This window comes from Leguminivora glycinivorella, chromosome 19 (assembly GCF_023078275.1).
Source record: "Leguminivora glycinivorella isolate SPB_JAAS2020 chromosome 19, LegGlyc_1.1, whole genome shotgun sequence".
Classification (NCBI taxonomy): Eukaryota; Metazoa; Arthropoda; class Insecta; order Lepidoptera; family Tortricidae; genus Leguminivora; species Leguminivora glycinivorella.
Window position 1 is genome coordinate 2,116,567 of NC_062989.1, and position 23,222 is coordinate 2,139,788.

General features: G+C 39.2%; 1 protein-coding gene across 1 annotated transcript in view; it reads right to left on the minus strand.

Annotated features, from left to right (window-relative positions):
• Window positions 1-23,145, minus strand: part of LOC125236345 (proline dehydrogenase 1, mitochondrial) — an 89,240-nt gene extending 66,095 nt beyond the window's left edge. Inside the window, exon 1 of the mRNA XM_048143120.1 lies at window positions 22,832-23,145. Coding sequence (XP_047999077.1) covers window positions 22,832-23,038 — 207 coding nt within the window. The 5' untranslated portion in view covers window positions 23,039-23,145. The remainder of the gene's footprint in view (window positions 1-22,831) is intronic.
• Window positions 23,146-23,222: the final 77 nt, after the last annotated feature.

Consider the following 23,222-nt stretch of genomic DNA (forward strand, 5'->3'; position numbering starts at 1 on the left):
TCTATTTTTATAACTACGGGGTATAAAATTCTAAAAAAAATAGAGGTGATGCATGCTAATTAACTCTTTCAACGATTTTTGGTTTGATCAAAGTATCTCTTATAGTTTTTGAGATAGGTTGATTTAACTGTAATTTTGGCAGGTGTATAAATTGACATAATAAGTTTATTATATTTGCTGCTACGGAACCCTTTGTGCGCGAGCCCGACTCGCACTTGGCCGGTTTTTATATTTTACATCGAGCTCTAATCACTTTATTTAATGTCGTATATTCATCTTGACCGACACAAAGTATGCTTCTTTAAGTCTGCTTTCTAGGGCGAAATTAATTTTTAAACTAGCTTTATTGCATGTAGCTGGAAATTTATAAAATGTTTAGGCTGGTCCTGCCGTTTCCCTTTCCCGAGTTTTGGGGTAAGGGAAACACTTCGCTAAAATCTTAAAGTATTGCTGCTAGTGTGGATTATACCGGTAATGTAAATTAAAAAAAACATCACCAATCAAATGGAGACTTTGGTTCTTTGACATATAGTTTAAAATAGAAAATATTTACATAAATTGAAATTCGGGGTAAGGGGAACATATGGACTTGAGACAGGGGTGGTTAACTAAAAATTATAATTGTTTTTAAATATTTTTTTACAAGTTTTTTTCGAAAATTCAAATTTCAGTACTGCAAATTAAAAAACGACTATTAATTATTAGTAATTATTCGTATTTAAAATACTGAAGCTTGGATCAATACAAAATTTCTGTACTTATAGAATATGTGTCTCTGAAAATGTTCATGACCCCTGAAATCGGGAAAAGGAAACATATGTTCCACTTACCCCGGCTATGGTAGTTCCCGTTACCCCGGTATGTCATTTGTAGGTTGTGTTATGAATCACGTTGAATTTTCATATTTACAGCATAGTTTTCTCAAATTCAAATACCAGACATGAACATTAAACATATAAAGGAATATTTACAGATATCAAAAGTCTTCGGACATGACTTTTTGCTACCCAAATCACTACACAAATAATACTCGTCCAACTCGTGGTCTTGTAGCACGACAACTGATTTTTTGTTTTTGTCAAGTACGCACACTCCTTAGAGCTAGCGCTATTTTTGTTTTTGTTTCGGAACTAAATCCTAGGTAGTACCTTACCGACCACCAAATGACCCAGCTACAGTCTATGAATTCAGAGTTACCGATCAGTGTTTCCCTTCCCCCATAGTCCCCCTTACCCCACCTGACCTTAATAGTGATTTCTGTTTTTTAGGGTTCCGTAGTCAACTAGGAACTCTTATAGTTTCGCCATGTCTGTCTGTCCATCCGTCCGTCCGTCCGTCCGTCCGTCCGTCCGTCCGCGGATAATCTCAGTAACCGTAAGCACTAGAAAGCTGAAATTTAGTAACAATATGTATATCAATCACGTCAACAAAGTGCAAAAATGAAAAATGGAAAAAAATGTTTTATTAGTGTAAAGTGTAAAGTGGGGGCTGATTTTTTTTTTCATTCCAACCCCAACGTGTGATATATTTTTGGATAGGTATTTAAAAATGAATAAGGGTTTACTAAGATCGTTTTTTGATAATATTAATATTTTCGGAAATTATCACAGTTATACTGACTTTGATATTTTTATAAGAACAGCATGCACTTACGTCCAGAACAGTGACATTTGGTGCATTAGAACTGCTCATGATGTGTCACTTTTTAACCGTCGCCTCAAATCTGAGAGATTTGAGGCGAGGTTCTCAATTCGTCTGTATGTTTTTTTTTTTTTTTTTTCATTTTTTTATGTTTGTTCCTCGATATCTCCGTTGTTACTGGCCCCGTAGCCGAATGGCATTTCTCCGACGCCAAACGAAAGCGATACGCCGCTGGCTCTGTCGCGCCAATACGCAAGCGCGATAGAGATAGATATCTACTAGCGCTTCGTTTCGTGAGCGATTGTGCCATTCGGCTAGCCACCCTGGACCGATAAAAAAAAAAATATTGAATGTATATGAATACAGATTGGTCCCATTTTTCTCAGAACCCAGTTCTGATGATGGGATCCTGGAGTAATCGAGGGAACTCCTCGAATCTGAAAGGCATACGTATGGTGATTTTTGTGTTTTTAAAGGAACAGCATGCATTTAGGTACGAAACAGTGACATTTGGTGCAGTGGAACTGCTGATGATGGCCAGAACGGAACTTCTCAAATCTGAACGGCACGCTTATAGTGACTTTGGTATTTTTATAAGAACAGCATGCACTTTCGTCCAGAACAGTGACATTTGGTGCAGTGGAACTGCTGATGATGGTCAGATCAGAACCGATCTTCTCAAATCTGAACGGAACACTTATAGTGACTTTGGTATTCTTATAAGAACATCATGCACTTACGTCCAGTCCAGAACAGTGATATTTGGTGCAGTGGAACTGCTGATGATGGTCAGAACACTCAGAACCAAACTCTTCAAATCTGAACGGCACGCTTATAGTGACTTTGGTATTTTTATAAGAACAGCATGCACTTACGTCCGGAACAGTGACATTTGGTGCAGTGGAACTGCTGATGATGGTCAGAACCGAACTCCTCAAATCTGAACGGCACACTCATAGTGACTTTGGTATTTTTGTAAGAAAAGCATGCATTTAAGTTCAGAACAGTGACATTTATTTAGTTATGTTTGTTAAGCATAATTATTGAGTTTTCAAGTCAAAGTTTGTCAAGCTTCGATTTCTTATAATCGGATTCATGAGGAATTGAGAAACTCCTCAAACCTTAGCGTTATACGTATATTGATTTGTGTTGCCATCAAATAATTAAAGCATTAAAAGCAGTTTTAAAAAATACCTACACATTTCTACATAATCCAACATTCGCAAGTGGCTTTCACCACAACCCGAAAGGCGGCGGTTTTTTTTTTTTTTAAATATTAAACGTTTTTTTATGGGATAGGAGGCAAACGAGCAGATAGGCTGCCTGATGGTAAGCGATCACTGCCGCCCATGGACACCAGAAGCACCAGAAGTGTTGGAGGTGCGTTGCCGGCCTTTAAGATGGATGTACGCTCTTTTCTTGAAGGTTTGATGGTCGCATTGGTCCGGAAATACCGCTGGCGACAATTCATTCCACAGTTTAACTGTGCATGACGTGACCAAATTTGCAAAACGTTGCGTCTTAGAAACATTTTAAAGGGTGAAAATCAAAATATGTACACCGTGTCCAATAAGTTTGAATACAGCACAAATAGCCAATAAAACAAAATGAACAAATAGTTACTACATTATTATTATATTTTATGAATGGCACTCTTATTTACTACATTCACAACAAATGTTTTGGAATAACTCCAGCATTAACTTGTTTACCAGCCTCAAACGCTTCTCAAACGGATCACACGCGGCACGCACCGTTTTCTTCACATTTCATCCCAAATACTCTCAATAATCTTTTTGAAATGGTTTGAGGTTTATGATTTTATAAAAATTTAGTCTTCAAAGCATGTATGACCATACAAAGTAGTCTAATACGCCTAAACCTGGAGGCCTGGGTGGCCACTCATGTTTCGGATAAAAAACTGCCAAATTAGTCTGAAACTACGCTAGAATACCATTTGCCGAATGTGCTAGAGGTGCGTCTTGTTGGGACACATGATACTCATTCCCAAGCATCCTTTTTAACTTTAAGGCATTTTTTTCTCCAAAACCTTGGTTTTAAAGAAAAAAACGTTGATTTTAACGCTTTTATCTGTAAGTACTGAAGGTAGTTTACCTCGCTTACATACTGCATCCCACACCTGGGCCGATGGTGAGCTCTGGAACCTAGGCACATTTTTCTAGCTGCCCGGAACGTTATCTATCCTCGGTACCCATAATAGTTTATTTTGGACACGTGGCGTCTGTTTTATCACATACAGATTCTGCTTATAAAAAATAACTCGTCACCTGCGTGCCGAGCAAGTATTTTGTTGGCACTTTACCTCTTTGTTTTTCTTAGACACTTCGGAAATTTCATGAACTTTGTGCTTGTATTTTATTAAAAGGAATATACTCTTCAGTTTAAATAAGAATTTGATGGCCTGGCCCCGTAGCCGAATGGCATTTCTCCGACGCCAAACGAAAGCGATACGCCGCTGGCTCTGTCGCGCCAATACGCAAGCGCGATAGAGATAGATATCTACTAGCGCTTCGTTTCGTGAGCGTTTCGTGAGCGATTGTGCCATTCGGCTAGCCACCCTGTGATCCCTATATCTTTAGAACTGAGGTAAAATGTGAGTATTCGGACTTATTGGACACGGTGTACATGTTCGTTCTAAAAGTAGCTGATCAAGCATCGTCGGTTTGGAAAGCCTGCGGTAAAATTTTTGCTCATTACTATACATATTCGATTTAAAGGGTTTTGAGATTTAGGAAATAAAACAACGCTTCATTAGATTTAATTTAATAGCATTATGTAATTATAATCTCAATGTAAGTGCAAGCAGTCTCATTTACAATAAACTTAAAAGCGGAAACAAATATATGCAGAAAGAAAAAAAAGAAGCTGTCAATACTGAATCCCCTAGGGTGGCTATGTATGAATAGCACAGAAAAGTATTAAAATAAAATAAAAACCGGCCAAAAGCGTGTCGGGCCACGCTCAGTGTAGGGTTCCGTAGTTTTCCGTATTTTTCTCAAAAACTAACCTATAAAGTTCAAAACAAATTTTCAAAGAAAGTCTTTGTAAAGTTCTACTTTTGTGATTTTTTTCATATTTTTAAACATATGGTTCAAAAGTTATAGCGATTATTTCCGAAAATATGAAAATTATCAAAAATCGATCTTAGTAAAACCTAATTCATTTTTAAATACCTATCTAACAATATATCACACGTTGGGGTTGAAATGAAAAAAAATATCTGCCCCCTCTTTACATGTAGGGGTACCCTAATAAAACATTTATTATTATTAACGACCTTCCACATATTTATAATGAGCCCAAACATGATGGGGTTATGATGAGGAGAATAGCAGTTCTGTTGACCACCTCCTGACTCCATCATGAGAACTTGGACCTCGTCTAGTTCGATGGTGCTCGTCAGCCCAAATCTAATGAGCCCGAACATGATGGGATTATGATGAGGAGAATAGCAGTTCTGTTGGCCACCTCCTGACTCCATCATGAGACCCTGGACCTAATCTAGTTCGATGGTGCTCGTCAGCCCAAATCTAATGAGCCCAAACATGATGGGGTTATGATGAGGAGAATAGCAGTTCTGTTGACCACCTCCTGACTCCATCATGAGACCTTGGACCTCATCTAGTTCGATGGTGCTCGTCAGCCCAAATCTAATGAGCCCGAACATGATGGGGTTATGATGAGGAGAATAGCAGTTCTGTTGGCCACCTCCTGACCCCGTCATAAGACCTTGGACCTCATCTAGTTCGGTGGTACTCGTCAGCCCAAATCTAATGAGCCCAAACATGATGGGGTTATGATGAGGAGAATAGCAGTTCTGTTGACCACCTCCTGACTCCATCATGAGACCCTGGACCTCATCTAGTTCGATGGTGCTCGTCAGCCCAAATCTAATGAGCCCAAACATGATGGGGTTATGATGAGGAGAATAGCAGTTCTGTTGACCACCTCCTGACTCCATCATGAGACCTTGGACCTCATCTAGTTCGATGGTGCTCGTCAGCCCAAATCTAATGAGCCCGAACATGATGGGGTTATGATGAGGAGAATAGCAGTTCTGTTGGCCACCTCCTGACCCCGTCATAAGACCTTGGACCTCATCTAGTTCGGTGGTGCTCGTCAGCCCAAATCTAATGAGCCCAAACATGATGGGGTTATGATGAGGAGAATAGCAGTTCTGTTGACCACCTCCTGACTCCATCATGAGACCCTGGACCTCATCTAGTTCGATGGTGCTCGTCAGCCCAAATCTAATGAGCCCAAACATGATGGGGTTATGATGAGGAGAATAGCAGTTCTGTTGACCACCTCCTGACTCCATCATGAGACCTTGGACCTCATCTAGTTCGATGGTGCTCGTCAGCCCAAATCTAATGAGCCCAAACATGATGGGGTTATGATGAGGAGAATAGCAGTTCTGTTGACCACCTCCTGACTCCATCATGAGACCTTGGACCTCATCTAGATCGATGGTGCTCATCAGCCCAAATCTAATGAGCCCAAACATGGTGGAGTTATGATAAGTAGAATAGCAGTTCTGTTGAACATCTCCTGCCTGACTCCATCATTATGAGAACCAGAACCTCATCCTGGTCCCAAAATATAATAATAATTCAAACTCTCAACAAACTTCACGTATAACTTAAAATCCAAAATCATATGAAAAGCATGTCGAATGCTAAAATTGCATAAGGTGTAAAAAGGATCAAGATTTGTTTAGTCGCAGTTTACGTCACTTCTCGGAACTATCGAGCTGCTTACGAAAGCTAGGTGCGCCGGACGATCAAACGCAGGTCCGTTGTCTTCGAGCGCTCGGCGCAGACTGAGCGGGCTCGCGTTAGCACAGTGTCTTTTATTCGAATTTTAGGTGTTTTAAAAACATATCTATCGACAGAAAGGTATGTCTTATATGTATGATTTTTTTCTTATAGGTCAATAAGAAGTTCTAGTTTAGGATAATATTATTTAAGAGTTACAAAAAATGCAGGAATCGCAGGAAAAATACATAATGTAAACCTCTTTTTATCGAAAAAATGGGGAGGATACGGAAGGTTATTTATCCACCATTTCAAGTAAATCTTAAAATGTCAAAGTATTAGCTAACTCGTACAGGATATAACAAATAGGATTGTGATCATTTATTACCCCAAATAACATTTTTAACAGCACAATCACGATTCTAAACGAGCTATCCCACTATGAAAATTGAAAACGTCTTCCGAAAAAACTGATTTTTCGGAAGTATAAAAAGACATATTTTAAAGTAGTACCAGTTGACTTTCTAGCTTAAGATATGTACTTTTAGGAACATTATCATTTTTTTAATAATCATTTATAGTTTCTTTATAATTTTGAATGAAAAAGGTTCTATTTTGCCAAAAACGCTCGTCTTTAGGAATAAGGCCTCTTAAGATTATGAATTTTAAGACTGTGTGTGGCGTGCCTAATTTCGACTGGGATGGGGGCAAATACAAGTGATCCATTTTTCCCATGTTTTACAATGTTTGCATTACTAATTAGTGTACACTGGAATGGAAAAGAATATCAGTTACAATTGGCCCCCAGTGGGGATTTGCCCCACTGTGCCTTCGTGGCATAAAGACGGGACGCGAGTGAAATCCGCGAAGATAGTCTAGGTTGCGTCAAAACCCGTTCAATACAATAACCGATTGTTTAGAGTTAGAATCAACCTCACTGTAAGTACTCACTGTAATTCTATGTATATGCAGACGGTTCGTTAATGAATAGTTACCGTGCAGATTTTTTTATGATGAATTGTAGTGTGAAATCGTAAAACAGGTGATTGATTAATACTAGGGACTACATAAGTAGTACTATTACATTTTGTGATACCTACAATGAACACTGTAAAATATTATATTAAATATGTATAGTTTATTAAGGGGCTGACAACACCCAATAGCGTAAAATTGATGTTACTTGCGCAGTTTCTAAGACAAACTATTAGTCTTAGTGAGGCAAGTAAATTATATGTTTATTATTCATTATATTTCAAAGAACATAGCCGTACTCGAGTCGATACACGATTTAATGAAATCGGCTCGATAGAAAAAAATTGCAAAGATTGGTCTCGAGACTCTCGAGTTCGTCATTAAACGGTTGTGTGTCGTTCAATTATTCACTTAGTTGTGTTTAGTTAATATTATAATAACAAATATATACATATCTAAAACACTAACGAAACATTTCGCACAAATAATGCATCTTTCTATTTTATTTTAATATTTTTCCGCACTTTTCATACCTATTCGCCCTCTTTTAGTGACATTGACATCGCGCTCTCACTTACTCCCATACGATTAGACAGTGTACGCTAGCGTCAAGGCCATTGGGTGCTGTCAGCGTCTTAAACATGTAAAATCGGGTCACTCACGTAAAAATAGTCGAAAATAGCTCGACATGTTTCGCCCCGTAACGAGGAGCATTTTCACTGAGCTCGCGCGATAGATTTGTCATTAAAAGCATACATTTTCTGTGTCATGTATGATATACATAGAGTGACGTAGTCTGAAACGTCAAAACTCATGGTAAAGATGTAGAGTCAAAGGGCGCAAACTTTACGTTTGGGACGCCCAAAAAGTGTAACTCGTGTGTCGCAAGGATTTAGGTCAACGGTTGGGGGGGTGGGAAAGTAGTCAGCGATGTAATCTGGGGCGAAGCTAAGAGTATTTACATAGATCGCTCTATACATATAGACATAGACTTTCAGTCTTAGTGCGTTTTCACATTGTCGTCGGTCTATGTCGGAACGATTTCAAAGGCAAAAATCAAAGATGGCGGTTTAAATGTATGGGATATCGGTCCTACGATATCAGATCGGATAATGAAAACGCACTTAGGTAAAACTATATGAAGTTATACTTAGTCTTATTTTAAACCTGTTTCATTGAAACTTTCACATGTATTAAATTAGTACATTACGATACGAGTGCTTAAAAAAGGAAGTTCGAAACGAGTGGCGATAAATTAAAACACGACCGAAGGGAGTTTAAATCGACACCAGTTACGAATACCTTTTTCGCATGTGTATCGAACGACGTTTTTCAGTACAGATGGACCTCCGAAGTTTCGACCTGCCATATAATGAACCACTTCTCGCACTAGTGCGTAAAAAAAACACCATCTGTACTGAAAAAGTAGTTTGACATACAGATTCGTACATTTATTACGTGAAGGTTGTTTTGCTATCAATACATATACTGGTTCGGAATATTGACCGTCGTGTTTTCTGTATTTAGCACTCACCAACATACCTCTAGACATAGGTATTATATCTAGGTATATCGACGTCTAGACTAGTGTCTCGTCACACCTCGGACACTGGCGATCAAATATATGAAAGAGGCGCGTTCCTAGCATACAGTCTAAGCTCGTGTAGGTGAACACGTACCATGCTTGTATGAGTGAGACATGACAGGTCAACAGATCGCGTTTTTGACAGGCGGTAACTGTGATGTAACCGAGAGGGGGTGGGTGGCACTTTCAACGGGGAGCGGGAGTGGCCATACTGTACGATAGTACTCTTTGTTATACTGTGGTCTCGTGGACTATGTTGATTTATGTAAAATTATCCCATACATTTTAATAGACTTTAAAAGTATAACTCGAAGTATAAATAGTTTCTTAGTCATCGTAAAAATACAGAAGATTGTTCTGGCAACGATCGCTAGCTCTTTTTGGGAGGCCACGTTTTTCGCATATGTAGTACCTACACATATTACGTCCGCCGACGTCACCCGTACTTGGTATTCGTTACGTAACGGGCACCAAGTGAGCGCGATCGCGTCACAGCGTACATTGCTCTCCTAAAACTGGACTCAACCGCGAAATGAGTCATAAAACCAGCATTGTAATGAGTAGAATTTATTCAAATCGCGTTTTCCGATCCTGGAATTTGACGAGCAATCTCGCAACCGATTTAGATTAGCGTGATTCGAGCTTCGCTATAGTTACTGCTGCGGTCTAATAGGACCTTAATGTCTTTGAAATAATCATCAAATTAGCATAATTTATGGAGTATAAAATTGCCAGCGCAAAACTCCATCTCCTGAATGGCTATTCTTATTCTAAATCGAATTTTAAAACGAACCAACGTCAGAATACTGGATCACGAGTTCAGACTGCATGAGCGTTCGCAGTGCCATTTTATTCTTTATTATTTATAAATTAAAGTTAACATAGGTATGGCAGGTCAGTTCAACAGTTTCCCCCAGTTAGCAGAAAACCGGTTTGGTTAATTTTTTTCACGCAATCCAAGTTCATTGACACGAGAACTGTATAGTTGTCTCGAGGTCTTTCATACTCAGCGGACATTCAATACCTATTCATTGACTAGTTTTTTGTATTTCTACGATCCTCAAACTTACATTTTTTATTTTTAAAAAGGAGACCATTTTATCTTTGACAATCGGAATTCATTTAAAGTTCATTTTTACACCGTGTATTATTTCAATGTGGAAGTGTGGAAGATACCGGATACGACTGGCCGCCACGTGGTTGTCAGCCACGCAGAATTAAGTAAGTATCAATGTATAATATTATCGTGGAATTAAAGACAATAATGACGTATTTGTTCAACATTGATTAATGTCGGTATTTAGTACAATCCAGGTACGCCTGGATTGTACTAAATACCGACATTAATCAATGTTGAACAAATACGTCATTATTGCAAATGCGATTTGTTCGAGATTCTACCTTTTTTTACAATCCCTTGTTTTTGCATTTTTGTAAGTAGTAAGCACAGAGTTTAGGATAGCGAAAAACCGTGCAGAATAGGCATAAAACAACGACCTGACTCAGTCACAACCTTCAAGTTATATGAAAAAAAAAAAAGAAGAAATAGACTCCAAAAAATGTCACTAAGTATATCACAAAGTTATTCGTATAAAAATTAAAACTAAATAACGACAAAGTTCACGAAATATTATTATAAAAGAAACCAATTTCGCCGTGCCAGTAGGCCTAGCACATAATTGACGCGAGAGTATGTCACCGCGAGATAGATCACGTGTTTTTCTAACTGTATTAATGACATTAGAATGGGTAGTCTATCTCGCGAGTCGCGGCGACATACTCTCGCGACAATCACGTGCTAACCCTGCAGGTGTCCGACGACAAACCACTGACGTACACCTGCCTACGCCGGCATTGAACAAAATGAGACATTACTTTGAGCAGTTTACGTAATTATTCAAGTCTTGTCACTCGCCGGCAGTGCGACCTTGCTCAAGGAATTTCAGCGAAAATACCTGAATACTAAGGCAACAGCTTTGCAAAAAGATTCATTTTAGAGCCAAAGGACATGACATGGATCGGATACCTACCTAAACAACATATTATTATACATATACATAATAAACCTGTAATAGCTTATAAATAGGCTCAGTTAAATGGTCATGTCTCCGCCAACAAATTGTTTTTACAGTTTGACGGGCACCGTAATAAATGTAGCCAGGTTATTTTTTTCTGAATAAATGATTTCTTTTTATTGCATTTTTTTTTTATGTGCCGAATGCTAGCTTTTTAGCAAAGAGTACAGTTTGTTGGTCTGTGGATACTTAACTGGCTCTGTCGCTTCAATACAAAAGAGCGAAAGATATAAACTACGATATCGTTGACGATTGTACAACAGTCAACCAATTGGCACCCTAGGCCACTGTAGAACTATGTCATAGTGACGTTATAAATCAGATTGTAAGAAATCGCTTACTGCTTGTCATTTTGACATGGTTGTAGAGTGGCCTAGGGTTCCTTGGTTGTTGAGAGTACAAAATATTGTAGTATAAAAAAAGTTATGCAGCCTTTTTGAAATATCTGACAGGCTTTTTTTGTGTGATACCTGATCTGATCTTCCTGAATTTCTCTCATTCTGAGGAACTCTGTGTATAACTCATGGAAGTAACTAAAAGGTACTCGGCAGACAGTCTTGTGACGCCACTACCTTTGGTATTTCAGCGAAAATACCCATTTAGTTGGTTACTAAGGCAAGATTTGCAGAGGTGGCTAGGCAACGCTAGAGCCAAATTGAAGAAAAAGTTCTATGCCAAAGTTTTCTTCTCAAAATAAAAAATGTGTGCACGTGTTAAATGTACAAGTGTTGCAACACGCTTGGAACTCATTCAGGTCATTTGGAAAAATAACATATTGTATTCAGGCGGTTCTTTTTTATCTTTTTTCACTAATGTTGTTAGCAAAATACTTTCAGGTCAAGCGGCAAAATCATTACAGTGGCGTGTGGATGAAAAGTTTTCATTAGTATGCAATCATCTACGTTATATTTTACTAAGCTAAATGTCTACTTAGCATTTGAATTCGCCTGATATTACGTAGTAGTTTTTTCAGTCGAAAATACCTCTAGATTCAAGATGCTTTTTAAGTAGGTATCTACTGATCATCATCATTGGCGCTGGCGTTATCGTCTATCGCAGATCATTTATGGTAGGTATAACATTGGAGACACATCTTTTCTGATGGCTTTTGTAGACCGATTCGTTAAAAATATGGAAATAAAAAAGCTGTCATTCGAGATATGCATGATAAATGGGGTCTCTTATATTATCTTCCTGACAATCATGGAACTCGGAGGAAATATAGACTGGAGTAGCCTTCATGTTGCGTCTACGTACAAATAATTCTGCCAAGATTCGCGGAAGGTGAGGAAATAACACATGTAAAGGAGTACTCACAAATGCAAAAAATATTATTGTCAATACACACGCACATTATGATAAAAAAATAACACATGCTCATTATGATGCACACAGACATATCACACATGGAAATACCTCGTAGAAACACAGTGTATACGGACACTAAATGCGCACGTGTGTGTCTCAAACTATAGGGATGAGGCAGGCATCGATAACTGAAGTCGATAATAATTAATCAAGTAAATTATAATTTTAATGATGTCGTTGTTTTTTCTAGATCTGTTTAATGTTTGGCACTATTATAATCATATTAAGATTCACTAATGACAATCCTGGATAGTAGGTATCACGCGGGTGGACTAGCGATGGATAATAGGATTAGTAGGTAAAGAAATATTTGACATTTTGACAAAACATTAATTTATATTTCCAGACTAACTAATCAACAACGTTTACTGCGGTTGGTGGTACTAAATCTTTATAGACAAACTTGGTTAAATAAATAAACTAGAAATGGTTTAGTCTTCATTAACTGTTATCAATACTGGTTCAAAGTGAAAAGTTTATTAAGTACATGTAATAAAACTCAAATCATTCTCTTTCGGAAAATTGCAAATATATTTCAAATGAATTGTGTGATCAAGGTTTGCAAATCATACTTTTTTATCGATAGTTGGTATTTTATCGACCATGCCCGCATCTCTACGACTAAGTCTCGGTCAAGTGATTTTTCTAATTTTCAATTATCCTTGTCAATATTATTATATGCTCTATTCTAATTGCAATTAGGTTAATTCTTACAAAATATATAAATGAAGTCTCGTGAGGAGTGCGTCTTTTTATGAATAAATTGATATATAAATATCGACCCTATTTTAAACCCCATTAGGTAACTTCTTAAACAGCAAAAAATCGAAGTCTCGTGGGGAGTGTTCGTGACGTAATTTCTACCCACCAACAAATTTCAAATCGATTGCATTCGATTCGATCACATAAATCGATATTCGATGACGTATGACAAAAATATTATCATTTAGATAATAAAAACAGTAATACAACAATATTAAAATTACTTACAAATGGAATATTATGCCATCTTTTTGCAAACTTGAGGTATTTGAGTGCTTAATTGCTTATTACAAGTGTTCACAGCACACGCGGGCTTTTTTAATTACCAGTGATATGTGTCGTGGCGATTCTGTGAATGAGCATGAATCGATTGTGAAATTGTATTTACGTGACTTTATGAACATTTGTTCAAGTTTTTTGGCAGAGGGGTAAGTAACTGAAAGGCTACTCCAGTCTATATTTCCTCCGAGTCATGGAACAATATTTAATAGGAAAAGCGCTAGTAATAGAACCTCAAATTCCTCTTATTCCGATTATCAATATTGACTTTTATTTAATTATAAATGGGCTTAATATATACAATAATAATTATTATTGATTTTTGACTTAAAAATTCAATGATTATAAATCATATAAAAGCACACATAGGTAAATTAATTTCGTCATTAAAAGTGTACCAAATTATGACTTTATTCTAACAAACAAACCAAAACATTTCCAACGCCGGAAAATATCCAAATTACTATCCATTTTGTTATGAAAGGCACGACAATAACAACAAAGTTATTTTTAGACGAGCTACGAAAGTTCCTGCAATCCGTCAAGATAATATAAAAGCGATAACGATGCCCCACATGAATGTAAATATAGGTTATGCATATGTAGAATAATTAAGGTAGGTAGACATAACAATATAGGAAAATGCAACCTGCGTAGAAGCTCGTCAAAATACTCAAAAGAGATACGGTAAGTCTATTTTATTTTCGGTAAGACTCGGATAGTTGACTGACTAGAATGCCATTAGGCATTTAGTCCACCATATGTATTTTTTTTTAAATTAGGTATGCAATAAAGTTTAAATAAACAAGATTTGAAATTCAGTCTGTAACCGTCCTAAAGTAATCATCATCCTCCTTGCGTTATCCCGGCATATGCCACGGCTCATGGGAGCATGGGGTCCGCTTTGACAACTAATCCCAAGACTTGGCGTAGGCACTAGTTTTACGAAAGCGACTGCCATCTGACCTTCCAACCCGAAGGGTAACTAGACCTTATTGAAATTAGTCCGGTTTCCTCACGATGTTTTCCTTCACCGAAAAGCGACTGGTAAATATCAAATGACATTTCGCACATAAGTTCCGAAAAACTCATTGGTGCGAGCCGGGGTTCGAACCCGCGACCTCCGGAACGAAAGTCGCACGCACTTACCGCTAGGCTACCAGCGCTTCAATCGTCCTAAAGTAATATCTGTGGTAATTTTAACATTCGTTTTCTTTCAATTTTAACACCCTAATAGCCAAGATTGGCACTGAAACTTGATCAGTTTTATGTGCTCTGCCTTCCCCGTTTGGGAAGGCGATAAATCCGTAATAAAAACGTTGTATCTGCTTCACAGGCATTCCACTGGAATGTCCCTTAAGAAATATGATTCTTCTAATACTTCTGAGAACGCCATGAAACCGTTTTTGTGTCTGACATTATTTCATGACTTGGCTAGCAAATCGGCAGTATTAGTGCGTTTTCAAATTATCCGATCCGATGTAGGAAGGATTTCAAATGAAAAAAATCAAAGATGGCGGCGTAAGCTTGTAAATTTCGAGATCACACAACTTTAGCAAAATTTTAAATTTTCCTTGAACTGGAAAAAGCCGGATTTTTCTTGTTTTAAATTGTCGTTCCACGCGCCGGATACTTGGCACGCCGAAAAGTTGCCGGTCACGAACCAAATGCGCTAATTTTACATTAGATTCCTACTGGCTACTGTCACACCTCGGACAATGACGATCAAATACAGGATGTAACATTAAAGCTAGGAACATACTACGCGGACGTCCGTCGTAAATCGACCGCGGACGGGAATCTGGACAATGAAATTACACATAACCGTGCAAACTATCGGTCGACGGACGTGGACGTGGCCTTGAGCGCATGGACGTCCGATCGCAATCTGGCTCGCTGGATGTTTTGTTCCGTGCACACTGATCGGTCGCGGTCGCGGTCGATTTACGACGGACGTCCGCGTAGTATGTTCCTAGCTTAATGCCGGTGATCCATTTAAGAGCATAACCGGTATCGAATAGCGGTTACGAATACCACTTCCTTTTTTTAAAATAAACACCATGAAAATTAAAGGTACTATAGAAGGTAATGTATAAGCCGTAGGATTTATCTTCGGCAATTATGTTACCTCTGTTTAATGTGTGTGTTGTTACCTCTGTTTAATTTGTTTTGTTTCTTGTGTATTACTTGTAAACTATGTGAGGTGTGCAATAAAGAGTATTGTATTGTATTGTATTGTATTGTATGTTACATAGTGTATATGAAAAAAGCGCGTTCCTACGCACACAGTCTAAGCTGGGGCCCGTTTCTCGAAAGGTACAAGCCTTGTATTACAAGTGCCCGAACTGTCAAATCGTATGGGTTGTCATGGAAACACACTTGTAATACAAGGCTTGTACCTTTCGAGAAACAGGCCCCAGGTCTAGGTGAACGCGTACCATGCTTGTATGAATGAGATAAGACTGGTTGCGTTAATAAGAGTTTTGAATAATTCACGGTTATCACGGTGTTCCGTGATCATGATGCATGCAACTGCGTCGAAATATCGGGAGCTCGACAAAAATCAAAAAGGTAATCACGGTCTATATCCCGGTCAATATAAGTCTAACTGGTAGCGTTGTTGACAGGCGGTAACTGTAAGGTAACCGAGAGGAGGTGGGCAGCGCTTTCAGCGGGAAGCAGAGAGTGGTCATACTGTACGATAGTATTATTTATGATACTGTGCTACTGTAGTCTATTTACATATGTAAAGACATAAACCCACGGTCGCACGCCTGTATTAATTCTATTTGACAAGTTAAATTATCTTCCTATGAAAATATTTTAAGACGATACGGTAGGGGTAAATTCTCCATACAAACGCTCTCGACTATTTCCTCCCTGGTTTTTGAAGATAGATCAATGATTTTTTCAACACAGATTGTTATCATTTTTAGGGTTCCGTAGTCAACTAGGAACCCTTATAGTTTCGCCATGTCTGTCTGTCCGTCCGTCCGTCCGTCCGCGGATAATCTCAGTAACCGTTAGCACTAGAAAGCTGAAATTTGGTACCAATATGTATATCAATCACGCCAACAAAGTGCAAAAATAAAAAATGGAAAAAAATGTTTTATTAGAGTACCCCCCCTACATGTAAAGTGGAGGCTGTTTTTTTTTTCATTTCAACTCCAATGTGTGATATATTGTTGGATAGGTATTTAAAAATTAATAAGGGTTTGCTAAGATCGTTTTTTGATAATATTAATATTTTCGGAAATAATCGCTCCTAAAGGAAAAAAAGTGCGTCCCCCCCCCCTCTAACTTTTGAACCATAAGTTTAAAAAATATGAAAAAAATCACAAAAGTAGAACTTTATAAAGACTTTCTAGGAAAATTGTTTTGAACTTGATAGGTTCAGTAGTTTTTGAGAAAAATACGGAAAACTACGGAACCCTACACTGAGCGTGGCCCGACATCGACACGCTCTTGGCCGGTTTTATCTGTGTCGGACCGTTTTGATATTCTGCTTTTTTAAGACTAGAGCCAATCAAAAATTTCCAAAAACGGCCTTTTTCATTGTGGCGCAAAAAAAGGTGTGATACTCAAGATTAGTAACAATTAACCAAAAAAGCTAAACTATCCGACATAGATTATTTCATTGTTATTCAGATTCTCAAATTTCGTTCCGATTAATCAAGTTTTGAAGGAGGAAAGAGTCGAGAGCGGAACCTCGATTTTAAAGGTTTTTTGAAATATCTGTTGACTGAGTTGTTCTTAATGGACAATTTTTTTTCGATAAATCTAGTTAATAACACTTAATATTTAACTAAAATTCCCAAAAGTAAAAATAACGTATCAAAACCAAAATTTTCTTATGCAATTTATAATTATATGTTCTAAATTATAGGGACATTAAGAGCCTTAGTAAGATAAATGTGTAGGTACCCCTTATTACCAATCATTGAAACGTTTTTTTTTTTAACTCTAAGCCAGAATTTAAAATATGGCTCAACCGAATATTCGGCCGAATGTTCGTTACGGTAACAGCTTTTAACCGAATGTTCGGTCGAATATTCGTATTCGGCAGTCCGTATTCGGCCCATCTCTAATATGAAACTACTCACGTTTCAGCTGGATTGTCGTAGGGGCAATACCAACGTCAAAATTTTTTGTAAGTACATGACTTATTATTCAGTTATTTTGCCTTGTTATCTAGAACGGATGAAAAATAAGGAAAACCGAAAATAACCATGCCATAAGGTCTTATCTTTAAAATAATGCTTTATTTCATGCTAATAACTTGAAACAAATAAATAACATAAATATATATTAAATCCTTTTATGCGATAGAAGCCAAACGAGCAGATAGGTCGCCTGATATAAGCGATCACTGCCGGCTTTGGACCGGCCCGAAACGCCAGAAACGTTCGAGGTGCGTTGCCGGCCATTCAGATGGGTGTACGCTTTTTTCTTTTGTTGTGGTAATAGTGGTAATTGTTTTACGATTATTGGAGACATTGTTATTAATATTTTATATTGGACTGTCGAGACGGTGGACCGATTTTCCATTCAAGAATCTCCGAGATCATAACAATAAATTCAGATCAAAGATTTCATAATAAAGGATAAAGCAATTCATATAATTTAGACTCTGCATATTCGTTTGATGCGCCTCAGTGGAAGGTTACAATTTACAATGCGACGGGTTATTGAGTTCACGTCAGGAGAGCGATGTGTCTTGTCGCATAGACTGAATTCGTGTTCTTTTTGGCGCCCGTATTTTGTTCTTCTTCCTCTCGGCATATTTGCGTCCATTGCTGAACATATTTATGCGTCTTTCATTGATTTCCATGCCGTTCTAAATGCGGCGGTTCTGTGCCAGGTCAGCCCTGCCGTCTGTTTTTACAGTCCGACCATCTGGCTCGTATTTCAACACTTCAGCTGGGAAAGTCGAGGTCTCCACAGCAATATTAGCTGGCCCCTTCTATCGCCGTCTATGCCCGTATGCCACGTCCTTATGAAGTAATATATAAGTCAATTCTTTAGGTTACATAACTGTTGTCAACCGATTTTATAATCATTTACCGGTAACAATGAGTGGTGACGTCATAAAGAGTACTTGAGCTAACATGGATTTTCTGATACAATTGTATCGTTTGTAGTGTGAAGTACCTGACCTCGTAGGCTCGTAGCCAACATGCCAATTTTTACCGATCTGTAGCGAAACGCAACTGCCACTGTCGAGTATGGAAGAGTGAGAGACAAATCGTTTCGTTGTGGTAGCACATGTTGGCTAGGCTCTCTCTAGGCCTATGTCAATGACAGTTGTGTTAAGTATCTTGGCAACGCGGCCTGTTGTTTCCATTAGCATCATTATCTTTGAATAGCAGGAACATCAGGCCGTCCCTATCGCACTATTTGTAAGTACGATAGGGACGGCCAGGGGCCCATTTCTCGAAAGGTACAAGCCTTGTATTACAAGTGTTTCCATGACAACCCATACGATTTGACAGTTCGCGCACTTGTAATACAAGGCTTGTACCTTTCGAGAAACGGGCTCCAGGCAGGCAATTATGGTCGCGCGATAAATGATAAAACATCTGGCCATCCCTATCGCACTTATTAATAGTGCGATAGGGACGGCCTGATATTTTATCGTCTATCGCGCGACCATGCTACTCGTGCAGATGTTTTGTCATTTATCGCGCGACCATACTTGCCTGCCTGGCCCCGTAGCCGAATGGCATTTCTCCGATGCCAAACGAAAGCGATACGCCGCTGGCTCTGTCGCGCCAATACGCAAGCGCGATAGAGATAGATATCTACTAGCGCTTCGTTTCGTGAGCGTTTCGTGAGCGATTGTGCCATTCGGCTAGCCACCCTGGTGTTTTATCGTCAAATATTAAGTTATATCGATCTGTTCTCCTAGTTGTAAATATGGCAAGCAGATTTGACAATTCTAACCATTAGCACAAGCACAATACATTCAAGAGCGGTCAACCCTACCACAGTACAATAAAGAGTACTATCGTACAGTATGGCCACTCCCGCTCCCCGCTGAAAGTGCCGCCCACCTCCTCTCGGTTGCCTCACAGTTACCGCCTGTCAAAAGCGCGAACAGTCGACCTGTCATATTTCACTCATACAAGCATGGTACGCGTTTACCTACACGAGCTTAGAATGTGTGCTAGGAACGCGCCTCTTTCATATATTTGATTGTGGAAAGGGTATATCAGGTTTTTACTCTCAGTAGTCTCAGTGTCTGTAATATAATTTTCCCCTCACTAGCTCGGAAACACGTGTTTTGTCCTTTAAAACGCATTTTATCCACTAGTGGATTAAGTAATTTGACCTTGAATAGAGGCAAATTTTCTGCTTTAAAATTGATAAAAGTGGGTTAATCTAGTGATGAAGATGTTTTACCACCTGTGGAACTACTGGAAGCAGTGATAAAGGCGTTTTTTGCGTTGTACTTTCCTCGCTACAGTGAGGGGAAAAATTTTGTGTTACACACGAGTGCAAATGTATTTTACTTCTCGTGTGTTGAAAAACTCGCAAGCTCAGGATTCTATTCTCGAACCACTCGCTTCGCTCGTGGTTCAACTAAAGAATCCTTTCGCTTGCTCGTTTTTCAATTCCACACTCGGCGTTAAAATACAACTTTGCACCCTTGTATAACAAATAACTATTGATTCACCAAAATACTATTGTATTGATAGATATTTTACGCGACACGAAGTTCACCGGGTTAGCTACTTTATTTATAATTTTTCATCACACCCGCACTTTAAATGTGCTATTGCACGCAGGCGGAGCGTGAGTTATAGAAAAATCGTTCTCCCAAGGGAATAATGAAATTTCTTGTACCGTACTTAACTTTTTTACATCTATTTACGTATTTTTTACATTGCGAATGTGATGAAAAACATTGTGTGTAACTCGGGGAGTATGAATATTACTAACTCGAGTCTTTAAATCGCTCCGGCAAGCCGTCGCGATTTAACTTACTCTCGTTAGTAATATTCAACTTCCTCCCCTTGTTGCACAATGTACTATTTACATAATTATAGAGTGGTACCTACGGTAAATTCTTGAGCAGAACTTGCGGAAGTAATATCGCTAGATCCTTCTAAACTAGGGTCATTGACATTTTTAAGGTCGACACTCTTTTGCTGTGCCATTGAATATTAATGATCCTATTAATTCAGTGAAGTGAATCTGAACTATTCTCTGAAAGAAGTTGGTAGATATCAGTGGCGGCTGGTGAAAATTTCTGCTAGGCAACATTGAGCAAAAAGAGACCTACCCTATTTAACATTAGATACTTTACTAGTAATCAATTTTAGGCAAGCCGATGAGAATCGACTTGTATGGACCAGCTGCAAAATTTTATGACTGAATATAAAATTTTGCAGTAAAAAATTGGCAATGGCTTGCAATTGGCTTGGGTAAAATGTATATTTATTCATACGCTGTTTCTTTTTAACCCCTGACGCAAAAACGACGGGGTGTTTTAAGTTTGACTTGTCTGTCTGTCAGTATGTGGCATCGTAACTTTTGAACCGATGAATCGATTTAGAATTCGTTTTTTTTTTTTGAAAGCTGAATTAGTCAGAAGTGTTCTTAGGCATGTTTGATGAAAATCGGTCCAATATGTCGGAGATTTGTTCAGGATTTAAATGTTGTATCGTGGATTGTGGTCATAATATTCAAATTATGATGGAATCAACTGCGTCATATTTTGAATTGCTATTCGTCTCTTCGCTATCCTGCCCGTCCTGACTTACGGTGCTCAAACGTGGTCACTTACCTAGTCAGAAGTCCAAATTGAAGGTTTGCCAACGGGCTATTGAGCGTAGTATTCTAGGTGTGAAGAGGACCGATCGTATCCGGAACACCACGCTGCGTTCAAAAACCCGCATTGCCGACGTCGGCGAGAGGACTGCCAGGCTCAAATGGGACTGGGCTGGTCACGTCTGCCGCATGCATCCTGACAGATGGGCTAGTGTAGCCACCAAGTGGATGCCACAAACAGAGCGCGGACGCGGCAGGCCCAGAAGAAGATGGAGGGATCACCTGGACACCTTCCTTACCAACTGGCCGGAAGAGGCACTAAACCGGGAGTCATGGAGGTTAAGGGGAGAGGCCTGTGCCCAGCAGTGGGACACCATTATAGGCTAGATAAAAAAAAAATCGTCTCTTATGTTTTCGTTGTTATCATTGAGTATTTAGTGTCTGTCAATGATAACAGATGAGGGCTACTGACTACCCTCAAATCGCACCATTTTGGCGTTTGTAAACGGAAAGTCTAGGTTCTATTTTCAAATGTACCAATAGGTAAGTAGTTAACTGTATAAAGAATGTTTTATATTAAAATTGTTATTCTACTGTGCCAAAAAGAAGTGTTAAATGTTTTTCACTGAAACTATCATCGTGCCTTCATGATATTACATGACCAGCCGGCGTATCATGCTTCCAATTTTATCACTTATCCACGTGGATAAAGCATCCGTCACGCTTTGGCAAGTATGTCAGTGTGAGAGTGACAGTTGTCTTATCCGCGTGGATAAGTGATAAAATTGGAAGCATGATAGACCGGCAGCCGGCGTATCATGCTGCCAATTTTATCACTTATCCAAGTGGATAAAGCATCCGTCACGCTTTAGCAAGTATGTCAGAGTGAGAGTGACAGATGTCTTATCCACGTAGATAAGTGATAAAATTGACAGCATGATACGCCGGCAGCACGGGTAGCATGGTCGCGTGATAGACGATAAAATATCAGGCCGTCCCTATCGCACTATCAGTAAGTGCGATAGGGACGGCCAGATGTTTTATCATTTATCGCGCGACCATAAGTGCCTGCCTGAGCCTGACTATAAAAGTCTATAGCATAACATACTCTTAATATATAATGTGACATTCACAGATTCTGAATAAAGCAGATTATTGAAAAACTACATCCATTATTAGTGAATTGATTATTCAGCTTGTCTGGCAGTTGGCTGAGTTGGCTCGTAAAGCCGGCAAAATGTTCCCAGACGGTCCGACAATGTCTTTACATAACAATAGCCACGTGGACCACGAAACATCGCTCATTCAGTGTCTGCGACTCCCAGCACACGTCATCTTACACAAGTTACTGTTCACCGCTAACTTGCCGAGTTACCCGTCTTACGTAAACCCAGTTCTGGTACCCACGTCTAGACACAACGCATGCGCTCTTCTACCGATCAAAAATCCATTCACTCCCGTCACCTCCTAGCCATCCTGGTAATTCCCAATCCTAACGATCGATCGACAATAAAACACGTCAAAAAACTAAACGCCATCGAACTTGCAATGCAATATGTCAATTTTATGTTGTAGATTACGTAACTTTAACTTACCATGTCGTTGTTTTCCACGATCCAGTTGACCGAGCAAATCTGGTAGACGAGGTACGCGCGCACCAGCTCGCTCGTCTTTTTACTCTTGAAGGCATCTTTGGGGCTGCTGAAGGTTAGGTCGAGTTCGTCGCGCGCCGGCGGCGGCGCCGAGGCGAGCGCGCGGGCGCCTCGGGGCGCGTTGACGGCCAATCGTCTGAGCAGAGCCATGGTGGAGCGCCACTCACTGCACTGAACACACGCGCGGTCTCTGCGGCCGACACCTGACAACTGACTTCAACTGACACTGACGCGCGCTCGATACGCGACTGCCGGCGCGCGCAGCCGTTCCAATTATAAATCCCACGGAGGTGTGTCAACGGCGCGCTTTGCCATTGGCCGTTTCGCTTAGTAT